Source organism: Pseudorasbora parva, chromosome 21 (assembly GCF_024679245.1).
Source record: "Pseudorasbora parva isolate DD20220531a chromosome 21, ASM2467924v1, whole genome shotgun sequence".
NCBI lineage: Eukaryota > Metazoa > Chordata > Actinopteri > Cypriniformes > Gobionidae > Pseudorasbora > Pseudorasbora parva.
The window spans coordinates 343,915-366,903 of record NC_090192.1 but is presented as its reverse complement, the minus strand read 5'-3'; the positions used below and the strand labels follow the sequence as shown (position 1 = coordinate 366,903).

General features: G+C 40.1%; 1 protein-coding gene across 13 annotated transcripts in view; it reads right to left on the bottom strand.

The window, feature by feature from the left end:
* Positions 1-7,312: 7,312 nt before the first annotated feature.
* shisa6 (shisa family member 6) overlaps positions 7,313-22,989 on the bottom strand; it is a 163,530-nt gene continuing 147,853 nt past the window's right edge. For 8 of the 13 annotated variants that reach the window (XM_067430729.1, XM_067430735.1, XM_067430728.1 and 5 more), the window contains 3 exons: positions 15,354-15,407; positions 10,959-11,012; positions 7,313-9,082 (listed from right to left, as the gene is read on the bottom strand). In XM_067430729.1, coding sequence (XP_067286830.1) covers positions 8,319-9,082; positions 10,959-11,012; positions 15,354-15,407 — 872 coding nt within the window. In that variant the 3' untranslated portion in view covers positions 7,313-8,318. The remainder of the gene's footprint in view (positions 9,083-10,958; positions 11,013-15,353; positions 15,408-22,989) is intronic. The other 5 variants (XM_067430737.1, XM_067430739.1, XM_067430740.1 and 2 more) reach the window with 3 other exon arrangements.

Genomic DNA, 22,989 nt, shown 5'->3' with positions numbered 1-22,989 from the left:
ACAGCTGTGTCGCCCCTTAATATACAGCTGTGTCGCCCCTTAATATACAGCTGTGTCACCCCTTAATATACAGCTGAGTCGCCCCTTACTATACAGCTGTGTCACCCCTTAATATACAGCTGTGTCGCCCCTTAATATACAGCTGTGTCGCCCCTTAATATACAGCTGTGTCGCCCCTTAATATACAGCTGTGTCACCCCTTAATATACAGCTGAGTCGCCCCTTAATATACAGCTGTGTCACCCCTTAATATACAGCTGTGTCGGCCCTTAATATACAGCTGTGTCGGCCCCTTAATATACAGCTGTGTCGCCCCTTAATATACAGCTGTGTCGGCCCCTTAATATACAGCTGTGTCGCCCCTTAATATACAGCTGTGTCGGCCCCTTAATATACAGCTGTGTCGCCCCTTAATATACAGCTGTGTTGCCCCTTAATATACAGCTGAGTCGCCCCTTAATATACAGCTGTGTCACCCCTTAATATACAGCTGTGTCGGCCCTTAATATACAGCTGTGTCGGCCCTTAATATACAGCTGAGTCGCCCCTTAATATACAGCTGAGTCGCCCCTTAATATACAGCTGAGTCGCCCCTTAATATACAGCTGAGTCGCCCCTTAATATACAGCTGTGTCGCCCCTTAATATACAGCTGTGTCGCCCCTTAATATACAGCTGAGTCGCCCCTTAATATACAGCTGAGTCGCCCCTTAATATACAGCTGTGTCGCCCCTTAATATACAGCTGAGTCGCCCCTTAATATACAGCTGTGTCGCCCCTTAATATACAGCTGTGTCGCCCCTTAATATACAGCTGAGTCGCCCCTTAATATACAGCTGTGTCGCCCCTTAATATAGAGCTGAGTCGCCCCTTAATATACAGCTGTGTCGCCCCTTAATATACAGCTGAGTCGCCCCTTAATATACAGCTGTCGCCCCTTAATATACAGCTGTGTCGCCCCTTAATATACAGCTGTGTCGCCCCTTAATATACAGCTGAGTCGCCCCTTAATATACAGCTGTGTCGCCCCTTAATATACAGCTGTGTCGCTCCTTAATATACAGCTGTGTCGGCCCCTTAATATACAGCTGTGTCGGCCCCTTAATATACAGCTGAGTTGTCCCCTTAATATACAGCTGTGTCGCCCCTTAATATACAGCTGTGTCGCCCCTTAATATACAGCTGTGTCGGCCCCTTAATATACAGCTGAGTCGCCCCTTAATATACAGCTGTGTCACCCCTTAATATACAGCTGTGTCGCTCCTTAATATACAGCTGTGTCACCCCTTAATATACAGCTGAGTCGCCCCTTAATATACAGCTGTGTCACCCCTTAATATACAGCTGTGTCGCTCCTTAATATACAGCTGTGTCGGCCCCTTAATATACAGCTGTGTCACCCCTTAATATACAGCTGAGTCGCCCCTTAATATACAGCTGTGTCACCCCTTAATATACAGCTGTGTCGCCCCTTAATATACAGCTGAGTCGCCCCTTAATATACAGCTTTAAGGTGAAATCATAAACCGCGTCATCTACAGATGCTGAATTGTCAACATTATTTGCATTTGCAACATTGGCAAAGTAAAGAGCTGTAATATTTTAATAAAGGGCGATGGAAACGACGGTACTTTCATCAAGATCATTCTGTAAACAGAAGCTCAATGAAATCATTAACACAGATTATCAAACAGATCACCACTTTCAAATCTCATTGGATAATCCACAGTCAGAGTTTCTTCCCCAAGTTGTTATATAACCTAATTTATTAATTATGATCACTATTGTCAAGAAATGTATCTAACGGAATTATCATTAAATAAACATATTGGTGAATTTGAATTATTTATCAAGTCATTTGGTGTTTTGTGACTTATTGTTCTATCATATAATCTTTAAAGTCTGCCTGAACTCAACATGGAAATTTATGGAATATTGCAGTGAAATATAAAAAATAATAAATGTTTTTATGTATGTGCCCTCATAATCTGTAATCAGATATTTCTTTTGGATATTCATCACAATAGGATAGAAAAGTCAGTCTCAATTTCCGTCTTATGCTGATTTTTTAAATGATCTGTAAATCCAAAATGAATATACAATATATGACATTATGACTTGACATATTATAATGAAATTGGTGAGATATCATGTAGAGTTATTATTGTGTGTGTGTGTGTGTGTGTGTGTGTGTGTGTGTGTGTGTGTGTGTGTGTGTGTGTGTGTGTGTGTGTGTGTGTGTGTGTGTGTGTGTGTGTGTTGGGAACAGGCGAGATCCAGTGCAATGTTCACAAAGTCATCCATGAAATCGTATTAAAAGTATTTTGACCCAGTTCTCAAACGTGTTGCTTTATTCTCCCTCTCCCAGATTCGCGTGCCTCTGTTCTACACCTCTGTGTTATATCCCAATCGAAGCTCTGAGGCGTCAGTCGTGTTTGTGCGACTCCGCAGCCTCCAGGGTCACTGATATCTGTTATTGAGAAAAGCTAACAACACGTACAGAGACTGAGCTGTGAAACAGGCCATGGGGAAACTAAACATGTGGAAGAAAGCAATAAATCTATCCAGAATACAATTACCAAGCTTTGTGTGCTTCTTCCACACTCTCCGTGTGCCAGAGTAAGGGATATAAGACAAACACGGTAAAGAAATAAATACCAACGATTTGTATAAACAGACACAAAATGTAAAGGGAATTGGTTTGTGTTCACATCAGTTAAATATGATTAATGTGCTACTCGTTTATTCCACCGCAGCACTTTTAAACTCCATTTGTCTAGTAAATACTTCTTGTTTTAAGAATTTTTAGATGTTTGGACTAGAAACAAGACAAAAATACTGAGGAAGAAGAGCATTTTTTGGAGTGTGCTTAAACACATTTCCATCGTTCAGGGTGGAAACAGAAGGACTTCAAAACAGCCCGATCAAAGCAATGGCATTACCTCAAAGAAAAGACATTTACATTTACAGGCGGCCATTTTGAATTTCATTAAAAATACATTATAATAGGCTTTTGTGATCTCAAAACTGAAGATCACGAACAGTAGGCTTACAAATGTTGACTTCGTAAAGCTGGAGAGGGTTAGTGATGAACCCTGACGGTTCCCAATCTCAGGAGATTTTGCAGAGGAGACTTAGATTCTCAAAAGAGCGATTTCGAAGAGCGGTGCAGGTCTGATCCGACGTTTGGTGGAGATTATTGGTAATTAAAGGCTATTAAATTAAACTTATTAAGGGTTCGCATACTTCTCCAGCCTGAGCTGAGACCGTGTTACATGGAAACCACATTCTCTCTGTGTGTGTGTGTGTGTGTGTGCGTGCGTGCATGTGTGTGTGTGTGTGTGTGTGTGTGTGTGTGTGTTTTAAGCAGACTGTGTTTGTTTACGGCTGTGACCGAGCTGAAGATTGGATCGTGGGGACTGGGAATCTTTCCTGGTTTATTTTGAAAGCATTAAAGAAGAAAATGTGGTTTTCTACTCAGATTGCTTTTGTATTGATTGTGGATATCAGTGGAGGAGATAAGAACGTCCGACGGGACGAGTGAGTTTTGTGTGCGGAGACATTGGCAGCCGTCCATGATTAAATGAACGGTAAATTGGTGAAAGCAATTAATCAAGTTGGTCACAATACAGCTCATTATACAGCGTCAGGACTGCGGTCACGTCAATGCTAACGAGTTCACTAGGTTACGTCACTTTCTATTACCTTAAACCTCACTGGAGGGGTTTTGCAGATGTCTGATCTAATACATGTTCTCAAGCAACCAAATGTTGGCATTTCTTTATAAAACCAGACACCATAAGTATCATAAAACATATGTGCTATATTTTAAGACTTACACTGTATTGCCAGAAGTACGGTGTGTAACTCCAGCTCTCGGCCTGCAGACGCTTCTACACACATTAGTGAAAGAATGGGTCGCTCTCAGGAGCTCAGTGAACTCAAGCGTGGGGCCGTGATAGGCTGACACCTGTGCAATAAGTCCATTCCTGACATTTCCTCACTACTAAATATTCCACGCTCAACTGTTAGTGGGATTATAACAAAGTGGAAGCCATTGGGAACAACCCCTTGTTTTTCAGGGCTCGGCCCCTTAGCTCCAGTGAAAGGAACTCTTAACGGTTCACCAAGACATTTTGGACAATTTCACGCTCCTGCCTTTGTGGGATCAGTTTGTGGACGGCCCCTTCCTGTCCCAGCATGACTGCGCTCCAGTGCACAAAGCGTCGCTCCATAAAGACATGGATGAGGAGTTTGGTGTGGAGGAACTGGACTGGCCTGCACAGAGTCCTGAGCTCAACCCGATAGAACAGCTTTGGGATGAATTAGAGCGGAGACTGAGAGCCAGGCCTTCTCGTCCAACATCAGTGCCTGACCTCACAAATGAGCTTCTAGAAGAATGGGCAAAAATCCCCATAAACACACTCCTAAACCTTGAGGAAAGCCTTCCCAGAAGAGCTGGAGCTGTTAGAGAGGGTGGGCCGACTCCAGATTAAACCCCACGGGTTAACAATGGGGAGCTCAGGTGTGTGTAGAGGCGCACAACACTTCTGGGGATATAGTGTATTTTGAACATGCACAAGCGCAATTGAGCGTTAAGGGCATTCATTGGAAAATAGTGCACAAGTCATATGAACTTTAATGAGTCACTTTTCATTTTATAGCATATTTTGTGTTCTGAAAGAAAGACATGATGACATTTGGGGTTGAACTGGACCTTTAAAAATATAATATTGTGTTGAAAGTAATACAAAGGAAGTTTCCGTCAAAGAAAAAGCTGATATTGAGTAACGTGAAACCTCTTCATCCGTCATGCGTGGCACACGCCACATCTGACATCACACAGGGCATGTTTGCACCGCCGGGAAAGCCAGAAATCTATCAGTCCTGGTTCCTGCTCAGAATCTAAAGAAGGAGCTTTAATCATTTCCATGGGAAACGCTGGTTGCTAGGCTACAGGTCAGTCTTGAGAAATGACTTACACGAGAGTCGGCGATGGCGCAGTATATGTAATATTAAAGCAGCCTGTATGCTAATTTCCAGAGAATCGTGGCGTTTCTTCACTTGGGCTTTCTAAAATATGGTAATTTAAGACAAGAGCAAACTGTAAACTTAATGGAAGTGCTTGGAGCCACTTCTTTTTCTTTAAAAGCTTTAGAAATGCTCCATTGCCTATATTATTCACAAGTACCATGTGGAATATGAAGATTTATGTGGTGTATTCAAGCCTTATGAGAGTCCTTAAGAGAATGATGGAAAGTCAGTGTGTTTGCAGTTTATTGTACAGCACAGCTGAAGGCTAAACCTCCCATTTCTGATACAAAAAGAAAGCCTTTTTCCATCCACTGCGGTTAAAATGCATCTCTTGTCTTTGCACTCGGCCGTTCTGACTGACAGACGGTAAATAATTAACGAATAATGTTTCAGATTCATACAGGGAGCGCCTGCCTTATCCCTCAACATTACTGGGATGAAAATTTTAGCAGGAAACATTGCGTTTTGGCTGAACAAGACATTGCTCTCAGAAGCAGAGACCCGGAGGGCTTTTCATTATTTCATATGTGAGTGATGTTTTAGTCAGCGGCCATTTGCACACAGTGGAAGCTTTAGCTTCTGGTTTTACTGCCAATCTGCTACTCAGACTCCATTTAAGTGTCATATTCTCATCTAAATGCTGATAGGGAAGAAGAGAGGTACGAGGAACGCAGATGTGAGTCCGTCTCACCCCTAAAGCTCGTGCAAATAAGGAATGCAAATGCCAAAGGCTTTGTTTGTGTGTGAGAATTGCATTTTCACCCCTGAAGTTCAATGAATTTAAAGGAGGTTTCGCCAGCTCCGGCTGGGACGCAAGCAGCGGGTATTAATTCACATGTCCAAAAAAATGATAAAATAACCCAATGTATCACCTAGTCGCCGAAGCATATTTGCCTGGTTCGTTTTCCGATACGTTGGCGTCTGCATGGGAGAGCCCTGCTGGGAGACGTGACGATTTGTCGTGCCGTTCTGATTTCTAGGTGTGAGTAATTGCATTTCTTTTTCTCTCAGAAAAGTGTGTCCAAAGTTGAACTGCAACATGAGTTTTAAATATACCAACAACCATTTAAAACTGAATAAGTGCTTTCCTGACTTTGAAGCGAGGTTGTCATGTAGCAATGGCCTAAAGAGAGAGCTGGTGAAATACATGTTGGGTGGAAAATGCACCTGAAAATGTGAGTTTGCCTCATGCCAAAACTTTAACACAAAAGAAGAATTTCTGAATAATGTTCTGGACGCTTTTTTCCCAGGCAATAACAATGAACAGGGTCTGAAGTATTTAGGATCAACTCCATACAAGTATCATAACGTTGGTCCAGATGACCAAACCAAAACCTTTCAGTAAAATCTTTTGGGACTCAAAGAACATTTTGTTCACAAACTGGACATCGGAACTTCTCTCATGAACATGTTCTTCAAGAAAGCTATCACAGGAAGCTTTCAGTTTGAAATACGGCGGCTTTGATGAGACTTTTATGGCACTTGTTTGTCATTTTTCCCTTGTTCACATTCATTAACTCTTCCCCCATGTGCCGTAGGAACTTAACGGCAATCAATAGTTTCACTAGTAGGAGGTGCTGTTATGCAACTTCTGAAAGATTACAGAATCTCCTGATCAAAACACAGGTGAAGAAGAAGCAGAAACAAGCAAACTCATATCTGAGCAGATGCACCTATTAAATAATCATTAACATTAAACAGCATATAAATCAAACGATCTGTAGTTACTGAATGAGATGTGTCCCCAGGACGAGCTCTGGGACTTTAGCGTGTTTATGGACTCGATCGACTCCATCTGTTTGATCATCTCTGAATCCCATCTGGATGAAGTCTTTGACATCTTGATTTTCTCAGCTTTTTGCTTAAAATGTCGCTTTTTTATGAAACTTACACACATTCAAGTGTTGATAACAAAATAATGCATGAAGCTAGAATAAAGCTAATTTAAAACGGAGACTCTGTTCTTTCTTTTGATATATTACATAAAATATATGGGGGCCATGACATTTTTTGAAAATGCGCGAAAATACTGGGACTGACTAGCAACTTTTTTGAAAAACACGATTGGGGAAAGAGTTAAATGTGTAAAATTCTCATTTTGAGTTCTACAGAAGTTCCTTTCAGTACATAATTTTGTTGCAATATTGTCCTGTTTGACACTGAAGCTGCTTTGACACAATCGTGAGTGTAAAAGCGCTATAAAAATAAAGTTGATTGATTGATACATAGTTGTTCTATAAAAAATAGGTGTATTTTCTCACCTGAATTCAGCCACCATATCATTAGACTGGAACTTTTTAATATTTCATTGTTTTTTGAGGCACATGAACCTTTTAAAAAAAAATCATGTTTAGAAAAATAAGGACGGTTTATTTGAAGCTACTACAACAAGCATAATATACTCATTTGTCTTGTGAGTCACTGCAACACAGTCTACAGCCAGAAATCAACAGTTGTCATATTTTTCAGCAACATTCGCCCGATTCTCATTCTACAAACACATTTGAACAGACGCACATACAGTATCATATTACTTTAAATGGTCCAACACTGGGTTAGTGGGTTGTTTATAGTTCTGAAGAAGTCTTGAATCTCTAAAAATCAAACTACAGTAATACAAATGCCAACCAGAACAGACTCGTCCATTTACTGGTGCTAAAAGAGCTTATTTACAATCATCTTTGCAAAAGAATTAATGGCCATTAATTGAAGAACAAACTGATATATGCTAGCCATCATCACCCACAGAACGAATGAACAAAACAGAACCAAACCAAACTCAACTGGTTCTTGATTGTGCTTTTTAACCCACAAAACCACGTTTCGTTGTTGAAGTGGAACATTTTCGTAGAGGCACCAAAAGAAGTGCGCGAACATCATAAGAACTTCTAAAGCTATTGACTAGGACCGGAAGTACAAACAGTATTTGTATTTATATATATTTATATATATATATATATATATATATGTGTGTGTGTGTGTGTATTTATATATAAATTTTCTACAGTTCGGTTCCATGTCCATACCTTTCGTCCTTTCTTCTGACGCCGTCCCCATGCAAAGCCCTTACGAATGCAGAATCTGACAAGTGAGTCCGTCCTCGTTCGTAATAAACAAACACACATTAATGAGTGGAAATGCACACAGAATGGTCTGGGTATTGACTCTAGAGTAGCTGGTGCTGGGTCAGTTAATGAAGTACTCCTGGAAAGGTCCGGATTTGAGACGAGTCTGGCTCTTGCTTGCTTCCGCTGGCTCAGCTGTCCAAGAGTTCCCGAGCCGTTTTTAAACAGTTACTTCGGTCTTGCTCCCTGTGCGATAGTGATGGTGATGCTGCGGCACGTAATGCAGCTGCTCCATGGTCTGCGTGCGGCGGGAGGCGAAGGCCTGTCTCTTGGAGGCCGTCTGGTTCATGGTGGAAGTGTTCTGTGGGGTGTTGTTTGAGGCACTGGGATGGGAGTGCATTTTTGTCATCTTATAGCGGTCCAGGACAGGCGTGGTGGGCATGAACACATCCGTGTGCGATATGGCTCTAGACATGGACTTGTCACTGTGGAACCCGGAGCGCTTTATGGACATCATTTTGTCAGGAGAAATCAGCGGATCCTGGGAGTAGAGGCGATCCTGGGAGTAGAGGCGATCCTGGGAATGTAGGCGATCCTGGGAATGTAGGCGATCCTGGATGCGGTCCTGGGAGTAGTGGCGGTCCTGCGAGATGAGCCGTTCATGTGAGCGCAGACGCTCGGCCGACAGAAGCTGCTCGTCGGACAGGATTCGTCCCCCATACGGAGACATGCTGTAGGGGGAGATGGGGTATTCCTGGCTGCGTTCTGGAGACAAAACTCGGTCCTGGGACATGGCCCTCTGAACTCTGCGGGGACGCTGGCGGGGCGCTTGCTGCGGCTGCTGTTGCTGTTGGGCCTGTTGCTGCTGTTGGTTGCTCTGAGACTCCTGGTTCATCTTCATCATGTGCAAAGGAAGAGTTCCTCGTGCCGCTAGGTCCGGAAGATGCCTCTTCCTGCTGTAGTAGTCGTCAACGTCCTTATCCGCTGTGAAAAGCACAAGCAGTGTAAGTATCAGAGTACTCAGTTACACTTTATTTCGATATTCCACTTTAAACATTCTTCTAACTATAAGTAACTTTGCTACTACATATCAACTAACTCTCAGAGTATTAGTAGACTGTTAGTAGACTGGTAGTAGACAGTCCACAAATACTCTAATGACAGTTAGTTGACATGTAGTTGCAAAGTTGCTTATAGTTAGTAGAATGTCTAAAGTGGACTTCCAAAATAAAGTGTTACCGAGTACTCAAGTCAACCTGAAAAAAAGATTAGCTGCAGCCTGGTCTCATTGGAAACACGTACCTGTGGCAATGTTTTTTGCAAACCACAAAATACGTACCAAGACAGATGTGCGTGAATCTGTTCACACTAAACCCTAAAGCCACCCGATAGTGTTAACAAAAGCAAATGTTACAAAAATAAGATTGTATGCGTGTCATATTAGCTTGTGTTTTGAACTCGTCTTTTATCATGATTCGTTTTTCACGGGATTCATTCCTGAGCTTTCAGCATTGCTGGGTCAAATCTGTTCCAGCCGAGCGTTCGAGCAAGCTCAGTATGTCAGAAAAGTCCAACAAATGGAGCAGTGTACATGTCAGAGTCCTCAAGTCAGCCTGGTCTCATTGGAAAAACACACCTGTGGCAACGTTTTGCAAAGCACAAAATACGTACCAATGTGTCCATATTGCGACAGTTTCAAAGTGAAATGTCCACCGAACCCTAACCCTAAAAGCGTAGTTTTTTACGGAACAGATGTGCGTGAATCTGGCATGTTTTGTCACGTTGGTTTTTTAACGTACACCCACACTAAACCCTAAACATACCCGATAGTGTTAACAAAAGCACATGTGACAAAAATAAGATTGTATCATTCTAGATTGTGTTTGAACTCGTCTTTTATCATGACTCATTTCACGAGATTCGTTCCCAAGCATTCAGCATTGCAAGTACAAATCTGTACAAGCTGAGCTATCGAGAAAGCTTGATAGGTCAGAAAATCAGAACATATGGAGCTGGTTAAGTGTTGAAAACTCCAAAATGTATTCATTTACAAATCATGGACTATGGTAAAAAAATAATAATAATAATAATCTATAAAAACGATGCTGTTGTACTGCCTCTAGTGATAATTTCTGTTGTATTCATTGGTATGTATTTTGTTGCCACAGGTTCGTTTTGCCAATGAGACCAGGTTGATTATTTGCCAATGAATGTTTCTGTGGCCTCATTTATAAAACACAACAAAGATGTGGGCGTCCTCAGATGCACTTCAACTCAAGATGAACTGTGAAATCCACTTTTTGACGTTTTATAAATCATTCATGGGAACATTTTTGGAAGCGATCGTAGGTTCACATTAAGGATCTTCTTTATAAATGACGCCCCAGGTCTTACTGATTTTGCCCCTATAACTACTGTTGGCTTTTCAACCATCTTAGGGGTTCTGATATTTAAAAAAAAACGTTTCATTAATCAGTCGTCAATGGAAAAAACCAAATCCCATCCCACTCTTTTCTCAATGAATATCCTGTTTCACAAGGAAATAACATGGTTGCACACAGCATCTAAAGGCCCTTTCACACCGGACATGTAACGGAAAAGCGAGTATTTCGTGTGTGAATAGTTCTCCTCAAAACCATTCAGCCGTGACGCAAATCTGAGATGTTTCAGAGCTCCAACATTACAAAACATTTGAGGCGACAGCTGAGAAAACATGGACTCTTCATCATCCTTTTAGTTTTCTTTAAAAGAACGGGAAAAAATGGTTTTGGGAGCACCCAGTCTTAAAGAACAGAGTCTGAAGAGGAGTCTGCTAATCTCTACAGGAGCTAAACTTTATCATGGCTGGTCCCGCACTTACTTTCGAATGTCCGTTGGACAGTTTGAGGAGCTCCTCCAGACAGTGGCACCGCATCTGATGAGACAAACCACAAACTTCAGGAAACCAATCAATGCGGAGCAGCGTCTGGCAGATTGCGATCAGATCAGAGGCTCGAATCCGCCTTTTGCCAAACTCGCTCTACTCCCTTTTTTCCATCACATATCAGATTGGAAAGCATTTATTTTAAATAAAAATGGAAATAGAGGAAATAAAGCATCTAATGTGTTTAATAATAACTGTTTCTTGGTTAGGGGTAAAACAGACATGTGCTGAATTAGAGACGATAAAAATGAGTGAGCCCAACATCACTGGTTGTAAAAAGTGGGTGGATATTGTCCCACACACACACACACACTATGAGAAATATGACAGCTTGCAGAAATCAGACGTATAGGATATCACAATTGGTATTTATTTGATCTGTCTTTAGGCCTATATCTTGTCTCTTTATACCGGACTGTCTGAAATCCATATTTAGCTCAGCATATAAAATAAAGCAACTTTTCGGGAGCTTCCTCGCTGTTTCTCTGACTGAAAATATAACCGCTTTGGGACTGTCACGGGAGAGAGAGCTAAAGCTGCTCAGGCCGTTGGTTTGTTGGAAAACATGTAGAAGTGATTGTTCTTTCTAAATGTGAAACATTGGCCTACTGTCCTGTGACTACAAATAAACAGAAACAGACACGACGTACGCGTCCGCTTCCTTTTGTGAAATAATGGTAAATACCACTTTATTTATCTGTAACTTATGTGCAGTCTCGACAAATTAATATATGATCAATTTATCACCTATTGTTGTAAAACTGTGGTAAAACATTGATGTTTGGGTTTTAAATATTTAAGTAAACAGCAAAATATGCCAACAAACGTCTGCTTTCATCATTGTTGGTTTTGTGATCTCGCTAATTTACAGTGATTTCTTTCTGATTATCGATCTGATAAAACATCCATTTGTTGGTAAGATGATGGGTTTGTGTGACGTTGTTCCAGAGGAGCGTGTTACGGGCGGGTTTTAGTGGAGCTTCTGGCCCGACAGTGGAAACACAGTCAAGTTAACTTTATTTATATAGTGCTTTTACAATGACAACAGCTTCAGTGTTCAAAAGAAAACCACAATGTGGTTTAGGACTCGGTGCTACAGGTCCGAGGCTATTAGCCCAGCCCGGCCTGAAGAAAGCCCTGGCTCGCACTGGTCCCACAGTGGAAACGCTGCCGTTTACTTCCCATAGTCACGGACACAATTAGGCTTAATATGAAGAAAATCAACACATTTTAATTCAAAATATTATGTTATCGTTGTCTGTTGCTGTGACGTCATGTTTGCCTCCTTGTTTGTGATTGGTTGAAGCCTTTTATGTCGCAGCAAAGTAAAAAAAATGACATTCAAGCGTTTTTAAAACAATTGTCATTGTAAAAGCGCTTTATAAATAAAGTTGATTGATTGATTGATTGATTGATTGATTGATTGATTGATTGATTGATTGATTGATTGATTGATTGATTGATTGATTGATTGAAGAAGCACTCATTACACAAACAGCTGATCAACCAATAAAACCATTGCGTGAACTATTTGTGTGTCAAAATGATGTCCAGTGTGAAAGGGCTCAGCGCCGGAGCTGGCGCGATCACTTGGCGAAAATAACTCGGTCATGTTTTTCTCCTACAGAAATGAGTAATACATTCACATCTACTTTTATATGTGTACGCTCACAATAACAACAACACTTAAAAAAGAAAAACAAAAGAAAACAAGCGCTTTCTGCCATCTCAGTCTCTCCAAACTTCTTTCTGAAATGAGTCACAAAAATGAAACGAAACTCAGCGAATACTTGCCACACAAACATGAGATATCGCTTTAGAAACCCTGAAGTGTCCCCTTTTAAATTGTTAAACACAAATATTCTATTTTTATATAATCTGTATTAAACCGACAAGATGTACAATCTTTCCCTTCTGAGCTCATTCTCTTTAATGTGAGCACACCCACGAGCTAATAACCCACGTGAGGAGCGAACCTGTGAACGCCTCCATCACCTCAATAAACAAACAGCAAACTTCTTCATTCATCTGCTTTTCATCGCGTTTGGAAGAAGACACGCTGTGAGGAATAAGCCCTGGATTTACCTCAGAAGAACGCGATTGATCCAGCGGTATCCAATCTATAGTACTGCAGCGCATGATGATTGACCATCAGAATGGGTAATATGCAGTAAGATACTTTAAACCAGAGAGACTTTCTTTTGTCTTAAGTAGAGGCTCTCAGCTCGAGAGCTTCAGACACGTCCGGGATGGTCCGGTACTGTAACGCACTGCAGGATTGGAACTGGAAATAATGAAATTATCCTCTGCTCGAGGTGTAATGAATACAATCTGGGGAGGCTGATGTCCTTGAGTCTCAGTTACACTTGATAGATTTCTCCACACATTTACAGCCCAGTAATATCGAAGTGAATGCAATAAAGGAGTGTATCAAACTAAATTACAGCCACAAATCTTTCTTTAAGTGAGAATTAATCGAATAACTGTGATGAGAGGTTTGTGAAAAATAACAAAAGTGCAACATTTTTCACAGCCCGAGGTAGTGGCGGTCATATTCGTGGGACATTTCGAACAGCGTCTCTTGAGAGGATCAGATTCAGTTTGTTAGGAGATAAAAGAGCTCCATTTATCTCACACTCGACGAAAGGACGAGCACTGTGTTATTTGGGGAAATTAATGGCACATAATCTGTTTATGGTGATTACAGATTGGCTTAATCCCCCTTCATAAAAGATTCTCCTTTTGAAGGTTTGTGTATATTAGCAAAATCAACATCTAAAGAGGAAGATACTCGGGCTGTTATTAAGAGAAACGCCACGGCGCTGCATTCAACACGATCTGTCAGTGCGAAACTCCAGTGAAGCTCCAAAAGAAACAGCTAAGCCTTTCGGCTACACCCCACAACAAATAACCTGCTTCAGAGGCTTATCTGAGACACGGTGGACAGCTGAAGGAGGGTCTGCTGCCATGAATAGTTTAGTGTATGATTGCATGTTTTCGCTGGTGGAGGCTTCTGCGTACGCGGAGGAATTGCAGATGAGCAGCCCTGTCAGTTTCCCAGCCTCGACCGGGTTCAGGGCCGGGAGGAATCTGGAGCGTTCTTTATGCAATTACACAAGCCTCAGGGGAATTTACTCTTCACTTAGGGAATATAATGAGCTGAGACCTTATTACACAGCAAAAGAACCTGCCACTAGCCGAATCAATACAATAGGGCTGAGGCCACGAGAAAGCTTTACTCAGTGATATCAGATTCAAATCCAACCTGTGTTAGTGGATAATCGCCGCCTGTTGAGGGAGAATGCTAACAACAGGGATGAAATGAAGACTCTAATCTCTGCGCCGAGCCACAACTCCCTCTGGTTACATGTATAGCAATTGTTCTCGCTATATAGAAGCCGCAGTGTGTTTACAAAGATGCACTGACACAATCCAAATGCATCATGCTCGAATGTTGATCACTGATTAGCTCGCACAGCGGACAGAAAATAAGACTGATTGACATGATGGAGTGGAGAAGACTCTGCAGGAGCAGCTTTTGACGATCCGACTACTCTGTCTCGTTCTTCAATCACTTTTCCATGTGCACAGAGTATTGTTAGCCCTCCAGAAAGTACAACTACTGAGTACAATTACTGTACAAGAACAATTATTGAGTACAAAAAAGTACAATTTCTGAATCTTAATACTATATAAAACTATATATATATTTCTCACTGTTCTATGTGTTACTTCATTATATATTATACAACTTGGAATGCAAACTATATGTAGATTTTAACTTTGACCTAAATGGATAAATGCTGTAAACGTGCAGTTCATCATTGCATTAACGGACATCAGCAAACTAAACGTTACTGTAGTTACAACAATAATTACAATAATTAGATTTAAATTTCACATTTGGGACTGTTTTGTCATAACTGTAATTGTGATCTTATTTCAAAATATCCACAAAACTACTGGGTTTCACCTTATTTTAAGGTGTCCTTGTTACAGTGCAATTATACATTTAAGTCCTGAGTTTTATTAAGGCCCTTTCACATCGGACGTCTAACAAAAAAGTGAATGTTTTGCGTGTGAATAGTTCACGTTAAAACCCTTTACATCAGCCGTGACAAAAAATTGCGACATCTGTGACGTTTCAGAGATCCAACAAAACATTTACGGCGACAGCTGAGAAAACACGGACACTTCATCATCCTTTTAGTTTTCTTTAAAAAGACCGAAAAGAAGGTTTTGGGTGCACCCAGTCTTAAAGAACAGAGTCTGAAGGGGAGTCTGCTAATCTCTACAGGAGCTAAACTTTATCATGGCTGGTCCCGCACTTACTTTCGAATGTCCGTTGGACAGTTTGAGGAGCTCCTCCAGACAGTGGCACCGCATCTGATGAGACAAACCACAAACTTCAGGAAACCAATCAATGCGGAGCAGCGTCTGGCAGATTGCTTAAGGCGAGCTGTCCTCTTAAAATCTAGTCACTGATTATCATGTTCAAGTGTATATATTACGATATTTCCAGTTGAGTCACAATGTAAACATTTAAGTGTCATAGTCGCGGACACAATTAGGTTTAGAAAACATCAAGTTTTAACTCAAACGGTTTTGCTATTGTGAACATGTCTTCCAGCCTATACGCCTATATAGGTCATTTGTCACTTCCTTGAAATGCGACCCATAGGAGCGTTTACTAAAGTTGTGCTCCTATCGACAATATTTTAACTCATGAAATACGTCCCATAGGAGCGTTTACTAAAGTTGTGCTCCTATCGACAATATTTTAACTCATGAAATACGACCCATAGGAGCGTTTACTAAAGTTGTGCCCCTATCGACAATATTTTAACTCATGAAAAACGACCCATAGGAGGGTTTACTAAAGTTGTGCTCCTATCGACAATATTTTAACTCATGAAATACGACCCATAGGAGCGTTTACTAAAGTTGTGCCCCTATCGACAATATTTTAACTCATGAAAAACGACCCATAGGAGGGTTTACTAAAGTTGTGCTCCTATCGACAATATTTTAACTCATGAAATACGACCCATAGGAGCGTTTACTAAAGTTGTGCTCCTATCGACAATATTTTAACTCATGAAATGCGACCCATAGGAGCGTTTACTAAAGTTGTGCCCCTATCGACAATATTTTAACTCATGAAATACGACCCATAGGAGCGTTTACTAAAGTTGAGCTCCTATCGACAATATTTTAACTCATGAAATGCGACCCATAGGAGCGTTTACTAAAGTTGAGCTCCTATCGACAATATTTTAACTCATGAAATACGACCCATAGGAGCGTTTACTAAAGTTGAGCTCCTATCGACAATATTTTAACTCATGAAATACGACCCATAGGAGCGTTTACTAAAGTTGTGCCCCTATCGACAATATTTTAACTCATGAAATACGACCCATAGGAGCGTTTACTAAAGTTGTGCTCCTATCGACAATATTTTAACTCATGAAATACGACCCATAGCAGCGTTTACTAAAGTTGTGCTCCTATCGACAATATTTTAACTCATGAAATACGACCCATAGCAGCGTTTACTAAAGTTGTGCTCCTATCGACAATATTTTAACTCATGAAATACGACCCATAGGAGCGTTTACTAAAGTTGTGCCCCTATCGACAATATTTTAACTCATGAAATACGACCCATAGGAGCGTTTACTAAAGTTGTGCCCCTATCGACAATATTTTAACTCATGAAATACGACCCATAGGAGCGTTTACTAAAGTTGTGCCCCTATCGACAATATTTTAACTCATGAAATACGACCCATAGGAGCGTTTACTAAAGTTGTGCTCCTATCGACAATATTTTAACTCATGAAATACGACCCATAGGAGCGTTTACTAAAGTTGTGCCCCTATCGACAATATTTTAACTCATGAAATACGACCCATAGGAGCGTTTACTAAAGTTGTGCTCCTATCGACAATATTTTAACTCATGAAATACGACCCATAGGAGCGTTTACTAAAGTTGTGCCCCTATCGACAATATTTTAACTCATGAAATACGACCCATAGGAGCGTTTACTAAAGTTGTGCTCCTATCGACAATATTTTAACTCATGAAATACAACCCTTAGGAGCGTTTACTAAAGTTGTGCTCCTATCGACAATATTTTAACTCTTGAAATACGACCCATAGGAGCGTTTACTAAAGTTGAGCTCCTATCGACAATATTTTAACTCATGAAATACGACCCATAGGAGCGTTTACTAAAGTTGAGCTCCTATCGACAATATTTTAACTCATGAAATACGACCCATAGGAGCGTTTACTAAAGTTGTGCTCCTATCGACAATATTTTAACTCATGAAATACGACCCATAGGAGCGTTTACTAAAGTTGTGCCCCTATCGACAATATTTTAACTCATGAAATACGACCCATAGGAGCGTTTACTAAAGTTGTGCTCCTATCGACAATATTTTAACTCATGAAATACGACCCATAGGAGCGTTTACTAAAGTTGTGCCCCTATCGACAATATTTTAACTCATGAAATACGACTCATAGGAGCGTTTACTAAAGTTGTGCTCCTATCGACAATATTTTAACTCATGAAATACGACCCATAGGAGCGTTTACTAAAGTTGTGCCCCTATCGACAATATTTTAACTCATGAAATACGACCCATAGGAGCGTTTACTAAAGTTGTGCCCCTATCGACAATATTTTAACTCATGAAATACGACCCATAGGAGCGTTTACTAAAGTTGTGCTCCTATCGACAATATTTTAACTCATGAAATACGACCCATAGGAGCGTTTACTAAAGTTGTGCCCCTATCGACAATATTTTAACTCATGAAATACGACCCATAGGAGCGTTTACTAAAGTTGTGCCCCTATCGACAATATTATAACTCATGAAATACGACCCATAGGAGCGTTTACTAAAGTTGTGCTCCTATCGACAATATTTTAACTCATGAAATACGACCCATAGGAGCGTTTACTAAAGTTGTGCCCCTATCGACAATATTTTAACTCATGAAATACGACCCATAGGAGCGTTTACTAAAGTTGTGCCCCTATCGACAATATTTTAACTCTTGTAATACGACCCATAGGAGCGTTTACTAAAGTTGTGCCCCTATCGACAATATTATAACTCATGAAATACGACCCATAGGAGCGTTTACTAAAGTTGTGCCCCTATTGACAATATTTTAACTCATGAAATACGACCCATAGGAGCGTTTACTAAAGTTGTGCTCCTATCGACAATATTTTAACTCATGAAATACGACCCATAGGAGCGTTTACTAAAGTTGTGCCCCTATCGACAATATTTTAACTCATGAAATACGACCCATAGGAGCGTTTACTAAAGTTGTGCCCCTATCGACAATATTTTAACTCATGAAATACGACCCATAGCAGCGTTTACTAAAGTTGTGCTCCTATCGACAATATTTTAACTCATGAAATACGACCCATAGGAGCGTTTACTAAAGTTGTGTCCCTATCGACAATATTTTAACTCATGAAATACGACCCATAGGAGCGTTTACTAAAGTTGTGCCCCTATCGACAATATTTTAACTCATGAAATACGAACCATAGGAGCGTTTACTAAAGTTGTGCTCCTATCGACAATATTTTAACTCATGAAATACGACCCATAGGAGCGTTTACTAAAGTTGTGTCCCTATCGACAATATTTTAACTCATGAAATACGAACCATAGGAGCGTTTACTAAAGTTGTGCTCCTATCGACAATATTTTAACTCATGAAATACGACCCATAGGAGCGTTTACTAAAGTTGTGCTCCTATCGACAATATTTTAACTCATGAAATACGACCCATAGGAGCGTTTACTAAAGTTGTGTCCCTATCGACAATATTTGAACTCATGAAATACGACCCATAGGAGCGTTTACTAAAGTTGTGCTCCTATCGACAATATTTTAACTCATGAAATACGACCCATAGGAGCGTTTACTAAAGTTGTGTCCCTATCGACAATATTTTAACTCATGAAATACGACCCATAGGAGCGTTTACTAAAGTTGTGCTCCTATCGACAATATTTTAACTCATGAAATACGACCCATAGGAGCGTTTACTAAAGTTGTGCCCCTATCGACAATATTTTAACTCATGAAATACGACCCATAGCAGCGTTTACTAAAGTTGTGCTCCTATCGACAATATTTTAACTCATGAAATACGACCCATAGGAGCGTTTACTAAAGTTGTGCTCCTATCGACAATATTTTAACTCATGAAATACGACCCATAGGAGCGTTTACTAAAGTTGTGCCCCTATCGACAATATTTTAACTCATGAAATACGACCCATAGGAGCGTTTACTAAAGTTGTGCCCCTATCGACAATATTATAACTCATGAAATACGACCCATAGGAGCGTTTACTAAAGTTGAGCTCCTATCGACAATATTTTAACTCATGAAATACGACCCATAGGAGCGTTTACTAAAGTTGAGCTCCTATCGACAATATTTTAACTCATGAAATACGACCCATAGGAGCGTTTACTAAAGTTGAGCTCCTATCGACAATATTTTAACTCATGAAATACGACCCATAGGAGCGTTTACTAAAGTTGAGCTCCTATCGACAATATTTTAACTCATGAAATACGACCCATAGGAGCGTTTACTAAAGTTGTGCCCCTATCGACAATATTTAACTCATGAAATGCGACCCATTGGAGCGTTTACTAAAGTTGTGCCCCTATCGACAATATTTTAACTTATGAAATACGACCCATAGGAGCGTTTACTAAAGTTGAGCCCCTATCGACAATATTTTAACTCTTGAAATACGACCCATAGGAGCGTTTACTAAAGTTGTGCCCCTATCGACAATATTTAACTCATGAAATACGACCCATAGGAGCGTTTACTAAAGTTGTGCCCCTATCGACAATATTTTAACTCTTGAAATACGACCCATAGGAGCGTTTACTAAAGTTGTGCCCCTATCGACAATATTTAACTCATGAAATACGACCCATAGGAGCGTTTACTAAAGTTGTGCCCCTATCGACAATATTTTAACTCATGAAATACGACCCATAGGAGCGTTTACTAAAGTTGTGCCCCTATCGACAATATTTAACTCATGAAATACGACCCATAGGAGCGTTTACTAAAGTTGAGCTCCTATCGACAATATTTTAACTCATGAAATACGACCCATAGGAGCGTTTACTAAAGTTGAGCTCCTATCGACAATATTTTAACTCATGAAATACGACCCATAGGAGCGTTTACTAAAGTTGAGCTCCTATCGACAATATTTTAACTCATGAAATACGACCCATAGGAGCGTTTACTAAAGTTGAGCTCCTATCGACAATATTTTAACTCATGAAATGCGACCCATAGGAGCGTTTACTAAAGTTGTGCTCCTATCGACAATATTTTAACTCATGAAATACGACCCATAGGAGCGTTTACTAAAGTTGAGCTCCTATCGACAATATTTTAACTCATGAAATGCGACCCATAGGAGCGTTTACTAAAGTTGTGCTCCTATCGACAATATTTTAACTCATGAAATACGACCCATAGGAGCGTTTACTAAAGTTGTGCTCCTATCGACAATATTTTAATTCATGAAATACGACCCATAGGAGCGTTTACTAAAGTTGTGCTCCTATCGACAATATTTTAACTCATGAAATACGACCCATAGGAGCGTTTACTAAAGTTGAGCTCCTATCGACAATATTTTAACTCATGAAATGCGACCCATAGGAGCGTTTACTAAAGTTGTGCTCCTATCGACAATATTTTAACTCATGAAATACAACCCATAGCAGCGTTTACTAAAGTTGTGCTCCTATCGACAATATTTTAACTCATGAAATACGACCCATAGGAGCGTTTACTAAAGTTGAGCTCCTATCGACAATATTTTAACTCATGAAATACGACCCATAGGAGCGTTTACTAAAGTTGAGCTCCTATCGACAATATTTTAACTCATGAAATACGACCCATAGGAGCGTTTACTAAAGTTGAGCTCCTATCGACAATATTTTAACTCATGAAATACGACCCATAGGAGCGTTTACTAAAGTTGAGCTCCTATCGACAATATTTTAACTCTTGAAATAAGACCCATAGGAGCGTTTACTAAAGTTGAGCTCCTATCGACAATATTTTAACTCATGAAATACGACCCATAGGAGCGTTTACTAAAGTTGTGCCCCTATCGACAATATTTTAACTCATGAAATACGACCCATAGGAGCGTTTACTAAAGTTGAGCTCCTATCGACAATATTTTAACTCATGAAATACGACCCATAGGAGCGTTTACTAAAGTTGTGCCCCTATCGACAATATTTTAACTCATGAAATACGACCTATAGGAGCTTTTACTAAAGTTGTGCCCCTATCGACAATATTTTAACTCATGAAATACGACCCATAGGAGCGTTTACTAAAGTTGTGCCCCTATCGACAATATTTTAACTCATGAAATACGACCCATAGCAGCGTTTACTAAAGTTGTGCTCCTTTCGACAATATTTTAACTCATGAAATACGACCCATAGCAGCGTTTACTAAAGTTGTGCTCCTATCGACAATATTTTAACTCATGAAATACGACCCATAGGAGCGTTTACTAAAGTTGTGCTCCTATCGACAATATTTTAACTCATGAAATACGACCCATAGGAGCGTTTACTAAAGTTGTGCCCCTATCGACAATATTTTAACTCATGAAATACGACCCATAGGAGCGTTTACTAAAGTTGTGCTCCTATCGACAATATTTTAACTCATGAAATACGACCCATAGGAGCGTTTACTAAAGTTGTGCTCCTATCGACAATATTTTAACTCTTGAAATACGACCCATAGGAGCGTTTACTAAAGTTGAGCTCCTATCGACAATATTTTAACTCATGAAATACGACCCATAGGAGCGTTTACTAAAGTTGAGCTCCTATCGACAATATTTTAACTCATGAAATACGACCCATAGGAGCTTTTACTAAAGTTGTGCCCCTATCGACAATATTTTAACTCATGAAATACGACCCATAGGAGCGTTTACTAAAGTTGTGCTCCTATCGACAATATTTTAACTCATGAAATACGACCCATAGGAGCGTTTACTAAAGTTGTGCTCCTATCGACAATATTTTAACTCATGAAATACGACCCATAGGAGCGTTTACTAAAGTTGTGCCCCTATCGACAATATTTTAACTCATGAAATCCGACCCATAGGAGCGTTTACTAAAGTTGTGCTCCTATCGACAATATTTTAACTCATGAAATACGACCCATAGGAGCGTTTACTAAAGTTGTGCCCCTATCGACAATATTTTAACTCATGAAATACGACCCATAGGAGCGTTTACTAAAGTTGTGCCCCTATCGACAATATTTTAACTCATGAAATACGACCCATAGGAGCGTTTACTAAAGTTGTGCTCCTATCGACAATATTTTAACTCATGAAATACGACCCATAGGAGCGTTTACTAAAGTTGTGCCCCTATCGACAATATTTTAACTCATGAAATACGACCCATAGGAGCGTTTACTAGAGTTGTGCCCCTATCGACAATATTTTAACTCATGAAATACGACCCATAGGAGCGTTTACTAAAGTTGTGTCCCTATCGACAATATTTTAATTCATGAAATACGACCCATAGGAGCGTTTACTAAAGTTGTGCCCCTATCGACAATATTTTAATTCATGAAATACGACCCATAGGAGCGTTTACTAAAGTTGTGCCCCTATCGACAATATTTTAACTCATGAAATACGACCCATAGGAGCGTTTACTAAAGTTGTGCTCCTATCGACAATATTTTAACTCATGAAATACGACCCATAGGAGCGTTTACTAAAGTTGTGCCCCTATCGACAATATTTTAACTCATGAAATACGACCCATAGCAGCGTTTACTAAAGTTGTGCCCCTATCGACAATATT